General features: G+C 39.3%; 1 protein-coding gene across 3 annotated transcripts; it reads right to left on the bottom strand.

Moving 5' to 3' along the window:
* Positions 1 to 1116: 1116 nt before the first annotated feature.
* Positions 1117 to 11332, bottom strand: COX18 (cytochrome c oxidase assembly factor COX18; the record flags this gene model as incomplete). Of its 3 annotated transcripts, none has more annotated exons than XM_084234021.1 (6): positions 1117 to 1290; positions 5045 to 5152; positions 6727 to 6851; positions 7713 to 7876; positions 10101 to 10201; positions 10991 to 11332. In XM_084234021.1, the coding sequence occupies 6 exons, from the start codon at positions 11330 to 11332 to the stop codon at positions 1117 to 1119; spliced, it is 1014 nt and encodes a 337-aa protein (XP_084090147.1). The 3 variants fall into 3 exon arrangements, with proteins under 3 accessions (XP_084090147.1, XP_084090148.1, XP_084090149.1); XM_084234022.1 differs by having other exon boundaries at positions 6727 to 6848; XM_084234023.1 differs by lacking the exon at positions 10101 to 10201 and having other exon boundaries at positions 6727 to 6848; positions 10991 to 11028.
* Positions 11333 to 12710: the final 1378 nt, after the last annotated feature.

Below are 12710 nucleotides of genomic sequence, written 5' to 3'. Positions count from 1 at the left end.
CATTAGTCTGTATTCTAGACTTTTTTTTTAAAGGCTTTTTAAAAAAGATTTATTTATTTATACATACAAGAACTGGGGTACAGGCCAGAGTTGTGGAGGGTGAGAGGATTCACCAGGGACAGAGTGGGGTACAGAACAAGCAGACTGATGAAATACACTGCTGAGGGGAATAGCAGGCAAGTCAGGAGAGGTCTGCTGCACCACATGGGTTGCTCCCTGGCCTGCCAGTGATCAAACTCATGCTGCAGAGGCTGCGGACAGCTTCACAGAGCTGCACTCAACCACCTGCACCACCGGGGAGGCCCTGTGTCCTAGACTTTTTAAATTTAAAAAAAAAAAAAAAGAAAGGAATGTACACTTTCTGTATTCTTTCACAGAAAATAAGGCTGAGAGGCAATATCACTGGCCATATTAGGTATTTTCCTACAAATATGAATTACTCTACTCATGGATCTCAAATCTAGTTTTTAAAATCATATGTGATCTCATCATCAACATGTGTGTTGATTAGAATAAAAGTTCTTTACCAGGAGTTGCCAGAGGCCTTCAGAAGGATCAGTGAAGGCTCCCATGTTGTGAATCTCAGGCTTTTTTGAAGAGAAAACCATAGCTTTCCCAGATGTTCCAATGGGTCTATGACCTTTCACACATCCAAAATTCTAAGAATCACCTCATTGGGCTATCCTATTTTTTAAAACTGTAACATCATTTAACAGTATTTAACTTCATTTAGTTTTCTGTTCTCCAAGTTCAGGCATCTTTAGCCAGAAAGAGCCAGACTTTGATACTCTTACTATACAATTAAACACACTACCCTTTGGTGGGTGCACTACAGCAACAATGCCTGAAGGGGGGATCCTACACTTCTATTATGGAAGCAATGATGTAAAGCAATATTTACTCAATAAAAAAAATTTTTTAAAAACACAAAAAAATCATTACCTTTCTAGCATTTTAAATATTTTAAGCATTGTAAAATACATCTGGATTTTATCTTAACCCAAGGTACTTCACAGAGTTCATGATTTTAAATAAAGGCAATTAAATCATATCTAAATTTCTAGATCTTCTAAGTATATAAGATGGTAGCAACACTTGTTTGAAAATCACTGTATGTCATTTTCTTGAAATGAATTTTGTATAAAAGGCAGCAAAGAGGTCCTTGTAAGGAGTGTCTGAATCTAACTTAGTTGACGGTATTCGGCAAAATTGGCGAAACCCAGGAGAGCGAAGCAGCAAGTTCTGTGAAAGTCCCATAATGCTGGAGCACAGCCAGTAGAGAACAATCGACTGTAAAGACAAGAAAGGACATGTGTGTTAGCACCTCTCCATTCTCCAAGGATGCCAAGGTCCAAAAATAGGGAAGCAAAGGAAATAAAAATTACAATCACTGTAAATAAAAGCCTAATGGGACTGAATAAAAACTACAGGGGCTATCTGATATCTGTAACTAATCCAATAGGTAATAAGAAAAAGGTTGAAGGAAGACCAAAAAGCAAAAAGAAAGCAAAATGAGAGGTATTCGTAATTAGAATGATAGAGAACAATTTCCAGGCTGATACCCAAGAGAGAAATCACTTCACATCTTTGCCAACTACATATATTTTCTCCCCTACCAGGAGTCCTGACAAGGTGCTACATTGATAGGCTCCTGGGAGCACAGCCATTTATGATAGCAAATTTAGCCTCCCTAAATCACATTTCCCCCCACAGTCATTTATCTTTCAAATTTTTTCCAGTCACTACACATAATCAGAAATGCATTATCTTTGCCTTTTTCTGAGACAAATAGTCTTAGAGTTATCTTCAACTTTCTTTTACATTCCTATCCAGATTGCTTTTATTTAAGTCACTAAGTTTGGTAGCCTCTCAAAACATCCCCATACATACAGGGTATGTATGTGTTCCAAACTGTTACTGGATCAAAAGGTTATCAAGCCTAGAGGCAAGACCAGGTGGAGGTTGAATCTAGGTACTGGAGTCAAACAACCTGAATACAAATTCCATTTATTTGACTTTGTGCAAGTTATTTTTCCTGTTTCAGTTTCCTCATCTATAAATGGATATAGGCTTTTCTGCAACTGTAAAGCTGGAGAGAGCCTACCTGGTCCGAGGATATCAAATCTCTGTCCCCCAGCCCTTTGATCCTCCCCAGAAGTCCCTCAATAAAATGATTTGATTCCCTGCAACTAAATAAAAAATATAATAGGTGCAGAACTCTATATATGTACCTTAAAGGGTTGTTATGAGGAACAATGGGGTAATTTTTGTAGTCATAAGCACAGTAAATAGCCCATATTAAGCACTTGCATTTGTTCCAATGCAAATGTTTAAAGCAAAAATTAATACATTCTTACAAGAAGATTAGCACAGCAATTAAGCTCAAGAACTAAATTACTTGGAGTACGTGAAGACTGCCACTTAATAGAGGAATGATTTCAGTTTTCTCATCACTACAGTGGAGGTTATAATAGCATCTTCTTAGGTGCACTGTTGAGAGAATTATATGAGCTAATATATGTAAAATATTTCAAACGCCTGACACAAAGTCTATGTTGAACAAGTATTAGCTATCACCATAATCTCACTTATCTGCGAAGCAAAAAGTATCCAAATTTGCAGACTATAAGCTGCCTACTAAGTATCATTGCTCCTTAAAAAGAAAAAAATCCTTATTCTCAGCTCAGTATGCTGGCCTTCTAAAAACAAACAAAACTATTATTTGCCATCCTCCGCTGCAGATAGGTGTGGCCAAATAACTACAATATAAGCACAGATGTCTGATGGCACATCTACCAAGGCTCCCTATAAGAGGTTGATGACTGCACTTGATGCACCTTTTTATATTCTTGCAAGATAACAGGTTCCAGCAATCATCATGACCACATAGTGATCTTATGACAGAAATTACAGACTGTAGATTAAGGATTAGTAAGAGAGAAATAGGCTGGTTCTCTCATATCTTCATGTAGCTGTCTTACCAAATTCTACACTAAGCAGCCTAATGCTGAATTTCTTATACTTTTGGGTATTAAAGACACTATTTTTCATATCTCTATTACTTTCCACTCAATTCCTCACTAAAACTTCATAATCCCTGTTTTATTTGATTTGGGGGTTTCCTCAGTCATAGTTAACATTATTTCCCCCCATAAATATACTGACTGTATTGTTTTACATTACATGAAAGTATGCTAACAGGCACATGGTACAACACATGATACTATTTCATCAATTCTCACAAACATTATGATGTTTATTTTACTTATTTTACACAGGATTAATGGCAATATTATGTCCAAATAACAGCTTTTAATACATGTTGCTATGACTCTGCCAGTTACAATGAATTATACTTTATGATCTATGTATTGGTTCTGACAGAGTTTTTATCCTCAACACTAAAGTATCCCTGGGAAATAAATAAAATGCTAAAAATATGAATTAACTATAGTTAAAACCATTTCCTTTTCTATACAAGTTTAATTATTAATATTACCCAAAGTCCCTTGGCATTTTTCACAAAAATAGAACAATCAATTCTAAAATTTCATCTGGAGCCATGAAAGACCTGATTAGCCAAAGCAACTGAGAAAGAAAAAGTCAGAGACATCAAACTCACTGATTTCAAACTATATTAGAAAGCTACAATAATCAAAACAATATGGAATTGCCATAAAAACACACACAGATATCAAAAGAACAGAATAAAGAGCCCAGAAATAAACCCAAACATATGTAGTCAATTAGTTTACAAGGAACCATGATTATACAATCAAAAAAGGACAGTCTCTTCAATAAATAATGTCAAAAAAAAAAAAAAACTGAACAACTACATGCAAATGCAAAAGAATGAACATGGACCATTATCTTACACTATACACACAAATTAACTCAAGATAGGTCAAAGATCTGAATGTAAGATCTGTATGGAAACCATAAAACTCCTACAGAAAACATAGGTGATAAGTTCCTTGACACTAGTGTTAATGATGTTCTTTTGGATGTGACATCAGAAACAAAGGCAACAAAAGCAAAAATAAATAAGTGGGACTATATCAAACTAAAAATGTTCTGTAGAGCAAAGGAAATCATCAACACAATGAAAAACCACCCATAGAATGGGATAAAACATTTGCAAGTCATGTACTAAGGGAATTATGCTCATTAAATTAAATCAGAGAAAGATGGTACATACCATATGATTAACCTATATGTGGGATCTTAAAACAAATGAAAACATCCCTTACCTAAACCCTGACTCATGGACTCAGAGAACAGACTGGAGGCTGCCAGAAGCAGAGGTGGAATGAGTAAAATGATTCAAAAGTAGTGACTTACAGCTTTACATGGTAATGTAATGCACAACACAATATCTATAGGTACATACACTGATTGTGTATCGGGAAGTTGCTAAGAGAGTAGACAAAAAGTTCTCATCACAAAAAAATTTTGTCACTATATATAGTGATATATGCTAACTACACTTATTGTGGTAACCTCTGTGCGCTATATGTAAATATTGAATCACTATTTTGTACACTTGGAACTAATGTCATGTCAATTATATCCATGAAAAAAATTAATTATATATAAATGGGGACATGTGCACTTATCTCACAAGGTTGCTATAAGGTAAAATAATACATATGAATCTATATGGACTTGGCACTAAGTTTTGTGTCTTTTTCAAGTGCTAAATTCCTTGGCCCAATCTATGTAACAGAATTCAATTTATTAACTAATCAAAAAGCAAATACAATACTAATGGTGCTTTTGCAAGAGTTTTTAAAAAGGAAAAAAGAATTTGTTTTAGTAGGAAAGATAAGACACATTAACATAAAGGAATATTAACAAATCTCAAGTAGTATTCTAGTGTCACATGGTGATGAAGATAGCAAAATAGTCACAATGGAAACTCAGAAACCAGTAAGAAACTAAGTAATAAGTGGAAGCTGAACAGAAGAAGCAGGATCCCAGATAAATTAAGCTAAGTGCTAAAAGAATTTAGTACATGCTAGACACAATGCTGGTGTTTACTCACTGAAGGTACTGTTGCAGCAATTGGAATCATCAGCACTGATACCACACGGACAAAATATGTAATATATGTCTGAAAACGAGACATTCCAATCTTTTGCAAAGCAAAAATCTGAAGGGGTAGAATATATAGACATACAATGATTACTAAAACATATTAAATTATATATGATTTAAAATACAAACTGATCTTTGACTGGTACCAGTTTATATTTTAATAAAAGCAAAAAAGAATTAAAAATCAAACACTGAAAAATTTATGCTTGATTGATGATCAAACCTATCTTTCTAAAAACTGAACAATTCTTAAATGGAATTTTAATCAATAGCAATAAAGAAATTCAACCATGTAAAAAAAAAAGCATAATTTTTACTAATTAGCATGTTTTAAAGATTGTCCATAAAATGAAAAGTTCCTTCAAGATAAGTACTACATATTAATCTTTACCCTTGTTTTTTGGCACATAAATACAGTGGCTGGCATAAAGAAGGAACTTAATAGATATTTCATAGACTTATGATCTGGCTACATGAAATAAGGGAAAGAATCAAGACTATGAAAAGCAGCTATAATTTATGAATTACTGATTTAAGATGCAGCATAACATAATGGATGTGAGCGCTGACTCTAGACACAAACTAGGTTAACATGAAAGCCTTGCACTAGTGGTTATGTAAATGCACAATTACTTAATTTTTCAGTGCCTCACTTTCTCTACCTTAAAATGGGAATAATACTAGTACATACATCACAGGATTAAGAATTAAATGAGTTAATTTATATAAATTGCATATAATAATGCTTGGCACATAGTGTATAGTAAGTATAAGTTTTTATTAGACTGCTGGCTTGTTAGGGCATTAAAGAAAGATTAGAATATTGACATTACTTTATTATAACCTTGGGTTTATCACTTTCATTTTTTGACACTAAGTTCCAACTCTGTTCATTGGACTAGACTGAGTGCTTAGGGAAACAAATTTAAACTACAAATGGAGTCTTTCCTCAAGAAACTTACAGTGCCTCCCTGGTGGCACTGTTAAGCACCGCACTATGAAGCAATCCGCAACCTCTGCAGCATGAGATCAATCTCTGGCCGGCCAGAGAGAAATCCACATGGCGCAGCAGATCTCTCCTGTCTCGCCCGCTGCTCCCCTCAGCAGTGTATTTCAGTCAGTCTGCCTGTCCCCACTCTGTCTCTGGTGAATCCTCTTGCCCCCCACATCTCTGGTCTATACCCCAGCTCTTGTATGCATAAATAAATAAATCTTTAAAAGAAAATTAAAGTAACTACCTGTCACTGATGATAAAAAATTTAAAAAAAAAAAAAGAATAAAACCAGATTGACTGTGCATCTTAAATACTGTCTTTACCAAGACCAAATCACAAAATTTACATATTAGAACCACATCATTTTAAAGCTGAAGAGATTTTGGAAGTATTCTATTTCTGCTCATTTATTTTAATTATAAATATTTATGAACTTAAGGAACTGGCCTAAGACAGATCAACAGATGATCTGACATCATCATCAGATGATATCAACTGATGATCTTGGTCCATAAACACCAAGGGGTCTGAGTGATTACTACCAACACAAACACATTTATATTTGATGTTAGAAGAGCAACAACAAAAATCCAAATAAATTAAATAGCAAACAAATCTCACATGAAATCACTGACCTCCACTATTAATAAATTAATGACACCAACGGAAACCGGTAGAATCCAAGTGGAATCCTGTGCAGTGAGATCAGGGAACCAAAGGACTCCACCAGCAGCTAACTGCTCTTGAATGGAAAAACCTGCTGAAACAGTTTATAGATAAAAGAAAGAAATTTCTAAAAACAGTAGAGGAAAATAAGTATTACATAAGCAATCTGAAAATTTCAATAAGGCATCTCTTATACTAAAGACTTGCATCTCTGTTTTATTAGACTATTTTCATTCCCTAACAGAAATTAATTCTTCCTGTACTGAGAGTTAGAAGCTTTCTATAGAAAATACACACAGAGCAGAAACAGATGCAGCAATAATCTTTACAAACTTAAATTTAAATAATTATTTGTCCATAGATTTTCTTTCAATTCTATTTAGATTACTTTATGGATAGAAATGCCTTTATAAGAGGGCCTCCCCGGTGGCGCAAGGGTTAAGCATCGCACTAGGAAGCAATCCACAGCCTCTGTAACACAAGTTTGATCCCCGGCCGGCCAGGGAGTTACCCACATGGTGAAGCAGATGTCTCCTGTCTCGCCCCTCAGCAGTGTATTTCAGTCAGTCTGCCTGTTCTGTTCCCCACTCTGTCTCTGGTGAATCCTCTCACCCCCCACACCTCTGGCCTGTACCCTAGCTCTTGTATGCATAAATAAATAAATCTTAAAAAAAAAAAATGCCTTTATAAGAAAATAAAAAGAAATGATTTCATTTATACAATTTCTGAATTAATGTTTACATTTATAACTGAAAACTTTTCTACTCTTTTAATTTCACAAATGGAGAAAATTCTTGGTTATGAAACTGAATTCTGGAATTATGTTTTTATGACTTCCAAGAAGCTGTAATACTAATATATTAGTATTCTAATTATGAAATTTATGTCTTTTTTAGGAGCACAAAGACAAAATCAGAGAACTTATTTGAGAGTAACAGAATTCTATAGTAAGTACCTTCTGAATGTGCTGCCCCTGTGCTAAAATTCCGGAGAGCAACAGACATGAAGATCCACATTGGAAGCTGAATCCAGACCAACACAGTGGCTTTGAAAGGGTGGCAATTATCCCGAATATACAGTTCTGAAACAAGCCTCCGCATATTCTTTAGATAAGTGAGCCTAGTTTGAGGGAAGAGAAAAAAAGGGGAAAGGAGAAAATGCCACATGATTTTTAATTTGCTTATACACTAGCACAAATACACTCACATTGTGGATATTGGCTAAATGATTTCTAAAGGCTTTCTTGCTATTACAAGTTATAATAAGGCACTACCTAAACAAATGGTAAATAAAATGTCTTTTGTTGAAAATCCTCTACAATGTATACAAATTATCTAACAATTTGATGAACCAACATCATCAGACTACAGGATTATCTCTTGTGGTCTCTGCCATTAGGTATTAACAGAAACTTTCACTACTGACATGGTATGAACATAATTTACATTAGAAGTACTAAAGTTGTGGGCCTCCCCTGGTGGTGCAGCGGTTGAGCGCTGGGCTGTGAAGCTGCCCACAGCCTCTGCAGTGCCAGTTCGATCCCTGGCCGCCAGCGAGGGTCCCACATGGCGCGACAGACCTCTCCTGCCGTGCCCGCTGCTCCCCTCAGCAGTGTATTTCGTCAGTCTGTCTGTTCTGTTCCCCGCTCTGGCTCTGGTGGATTCTCTCACCCACCCCCCACGCTTCTGACTGTACCCAGTGCTTATATAAATAAATAAATAAATCTTAAAAAAAAAAAGAAGTACTAAAGTTGAAAGCATATTTTTCTCAAATCCCTCAACTCCACCCCAAACACTGGTGTTGACCTCTGAATACATACTTTTTTGTAGCAATTTGCTTTTATATTGTGTGTGCTCTTGGCCTGTCAAATGGTACTCATTCATCAGTCAACTCTTTCATGAAGATTTTCTTAATCTGTTTCTTTGTTAACTATGTTATTCCTGTTCTTGTCTTAATTTCTTACTTTCTAGACTAAGTCTCCTTATTGGACCTTACTTATCTTTAAGTTTCTTAATAGCCTATTTTGTACAGGTATTCAATAAGTTTGTTACATTTAATAAAATCATAATGTCCCGAATTAAGACAGTATACACACAGACATTCCCAAATGACTTAAATCAGTGAACAAATCATACTGCCATATCAACATGCCTTTGGAGGTGCTGTGTACACACCCCACTTTCCTGGCTGTGCATTTAACAAAGTCTCTTTCATCTGTCAAGACTCAGTGCCATCAAAAAATGCAGGAAACTCTCAAGTATATTCCTAGGAAGCCTCTCCACTGTGTAAGGATATGTCTGGACAATCATCCTGCCAGTGCTGCATAAGCAAGGTGCCACAGGTTTGTCAAGTCTGCATTTATAACCCAGGGAGGGACTATTAATCTGGTAGATTTTGTTTGTTTTTGGCCTAGAGCTGTAGTTTTCTGATAAGTAAAACTTCGTAATTATAGGTGCCTGTTCTTGTTTTATATCAACATCACGCTATCATTAGATTTCCCTATGTCAGGTCTTAAAAAACATTAAATGAAGAAAAGCATAATTTCTCATTGAAGATAGTTGGCAAATTTACACCTACATAATTAAAAATGAATGGTAGCTCCTCCTCCCTGCTCACCTGTGACTATGGAGGTGCCTCTCTTTATCTTCCTCCATTTCCCAATAAACCCGTCCTTATTTGTCTCATTGTTTTGACTGTGAACACTTGTCAGCCTAGTAATGACCAGAATTTAAGAAACTGACAAAGTAAGTAAAAGCACAGGCTGACTCAAGCAGGACTTAGAAAGTCTGGTGGATGCACACAGGATAGTCCAGCACCCGGGGGCAAGGGCTTTCTAAGACCAGGCAGGCACAGGGTAACCACAGTAGGGGAACACCACCCTGGCTATGCAGCTGCTACAACCCTGGCTTCACATATCCTCCCTCCTCATCCTTTCGTCTTTTCAAAAATGTCAAGTTTATCTATATCATTTGTCAACAACATCCCAACAGACTGGCACAGTATCTGCATTTTGTAAAGCTTCCCCTGACTTCTCATAATGACCTAATTCTTATACACAAGCCTTTTACACTATTTAATACACTGTTAAAATTATTTGGCTACAGGTCTGTCTTATCAGCAGGCAAGAGTCCTTTAAGAATAAGGAATTTGCCTTCATTTTTGTTTCTCTATTTTTCTTTGTCTAGTATATAAAATTATCATGCCACATAAATTAAAATATCTGAGCATATAAGAATTACTCTGCTGCTAAAGCTACAGTTTACATACTAAGTCCATAGTGAATACCAATGCTTACACATTATACATATTGATTTACAATCTTACATACATAAAATTAGCTTACCTGGCAACATTTTTGGACCAACCTAACCGATTTGCATGAACTGCAACTTCTTGGTTAAGATGCCTGGCAATATTTTTTATTTCTGGCTGCAAATTTTCCACCTAGCTAAAGAAAAAGCAGAATTTGGTATGAGCACATAAAGGATTAATTCATTACCACTCATGGAATTTTATGCTCTATTCCCTCAAATCATTTAAAATTGTGTTCTCTGATATCAAGAAAACTTCATGTAAAGCTCACTGCTTTCACGGTGCTGACTCCCTTCCCGCTTCCTTTTTTTAACCCAAAGATAATCTGAAAACATGAAAGTGATTATTTTCTTAAGTCTCATGCTTGAACCATACTTTGTTTTCAAAGCTCTTTAATCCATACCATCTGATTTTATCTCATAACATTGTGAAACAGGGCAGGAAGGATTACTGTGCTGATTCTACAGGAAAAATTAAAAAAACACCGAAGGTGCGAGTAGCCCAGCCTGCATGAGAAAAAGAGTTTCCAAACTGCTAACTAAGTTTTCTTCCAGTAAGGAAGAGGAGCTGGCCTAGTCGGGCACGAAGGATGATGCGGTTACATAGGCTGTTACAACTTTTAAAACGACAGTTTCACCGGTTTCCTCGTACATTTTCTCTTGTGAGCTGTTGCTCACCTTCTCGTTCTCTACCTGCAAGCTTAATAACACGTAAGCTTTGACCACAGATCCAGTAGCGTCAACGAACATCTCTCATGTCCTGCACCTAAAGGCAGTTAAACAACTTAATAATAAAGTGGTCGCGGAGACCAACACGGAACTTTCCGGAAGCGCCCGGGGATTTGACGTCCCCGCAGACGCCGACGACCGCTTCCCACCGCGGAGGCAGCGCAGGGTGGGCGCGCGTCCCGGCGCCCCTCACCTTGGCCAGGATGTAGTGCTGGTAGGCGGCCAGGGGCAGCGTGACGGCAGCGCGCAGCGCCACGGTAGTGAGGAGGATGGTGCCCCACCAGGGCAGGCCTGTGGCCGCGTGCGCCCCGAGCAGCACCGTCTCCGCGCCCTGCACCGGCGCCGACGCGGCCAGCGCTTCATACCAGCCGCCCGCGCCGCCTGGGCCAGCGGCGGAGACTGAGGCCACTGCCCACGCCGGCAGAGCGGAACGTTTAACGTCGCCCGCTGGGGCCAGCTGAAGTGGGGGGCCCCGTGCCTGGAGTTGCAGAGCAGGCACTGGCCGCAGACACCGAATGCCCAGCCGGCGAAGCATGGCTGCTCCAGGGCAGGGGCCAGGTCGCCCGCCTGGCAGAGCCGAGGAGCGCGCCGCTCAACGGGGGGCGCCCCGCGCATGCTCCGGAGTCCCTACGCAATGAGCGGGCGCGCCGCAGCCCGTAGCCCCAGTTGACCTTACAGGTCACGCTAGTTGCGTCTCAAGTCGCTCTGATGATGACGCACAAGACAGGCAAGTCCCACCTTTCCCACGCGGCACTGGGCTGGCCTACGGCGCACCACAAAGCGTTCTGGCTGCAGGCGAGGAGACCCGCGGGGGCGGGACCGGAATTGCAGTGCCAAGGGCGGGCTCTGCAGCGGCGAAGCTGGACGTTTGTCCTGCAGGGAGCTCTCCGTTTTAAAGTCCCTTCCATGGGCCTCCGCCATGGGTGGTGCAGGCGGTTGAGTCTCAGCACTGTGAAGCTATCCGCAGCCACTGCAACACGACTTTGATCCCTGGCCAGGGAGCTGACCCACATGGTGCAGCAGACCTCTCCTGTCTGGGCCACTGCCCCCCTCGCAGTATATTTAAGTAGATCTCTTCTGCTCCCCACTCTGTCTCTGGTGAATCTCCTCTCTCTCTCTCTCTCTCTCTCTCTCTCTCTCTCTCTCTCTCTCTCTCTCTCTCTCGCTCTCTCGCTCTCTCGCTCTCTCGCTCTCTCGCTCTCTCTCTCTCTCTCTCTTTCTCTCTCTCTCTCACTCACACACACACACACACACACACACACACACACACGCTGGCCTGTACACTAGGTCTCATATGCATAAATAGATAAAATAAATCTTTTAAAAAATAAAATAAGTGCCATTTCATTCTTTTTCATCGGAACTAATGTGTGGTACTGTGCACCGAATTTCTTCCACTGGAGATTGAGATTATGTTATCCAAGAGTCAACACGTTGCTGAAAATCCAGGTTTGAGAGAGGCATGTGTTTCTTCTGACCGATCTTCCTTTAAGGCACTAGATAGAGTTCAGCCTGTTGTGTAAAGATATAATTTGCTCCTCTCTTACCAGTCAACCCCACATGTGAAATGTTTCTTTTTTTTTTTTTTTTTTTTTTTTAAATTTATTTATTTATTTATTTATACATGCACTGGGTACAGTCAGAAGCGCGGGAGGGTGAGAGAATTCACCAGAGCCAGAGCGGGGAGCAGAGCAGGCAGAAGGACGAAGTACACTGCTGAGGGGAGCAGCGGGCGGCAGGAGAGGTCTGCGCGCCACGTGGGACCCTCCTCCGGTGGCTGGGGAGCAGCCGGGGATCGAACCAGCGCTGCAGAGGCCGCGGGCAGCCTCGCAACCCAGTGCTCAACCGCTGCGCCACTGGGGAGGCCCGTGAAATGTTTCTTTAATGTTTTATCTTTCACTGTAGATACCTGC

This window comes from Talpa europaea (assembly GCF_964194135.1).
Source record: "Talpa europaea genome assembly, chromosome: 5".
Lineage (NCBI taxonomy): Eukaryota > Metazoa > Chordata > Mammalia > Eulipotyphla > Talpidae > Talpa > Talpa europaea.
The sequence above is the reverse complement of the archived record's forward strand: the minus strand, read 5'-3'. Positions and strand labels throughout refer to the sequence as shown.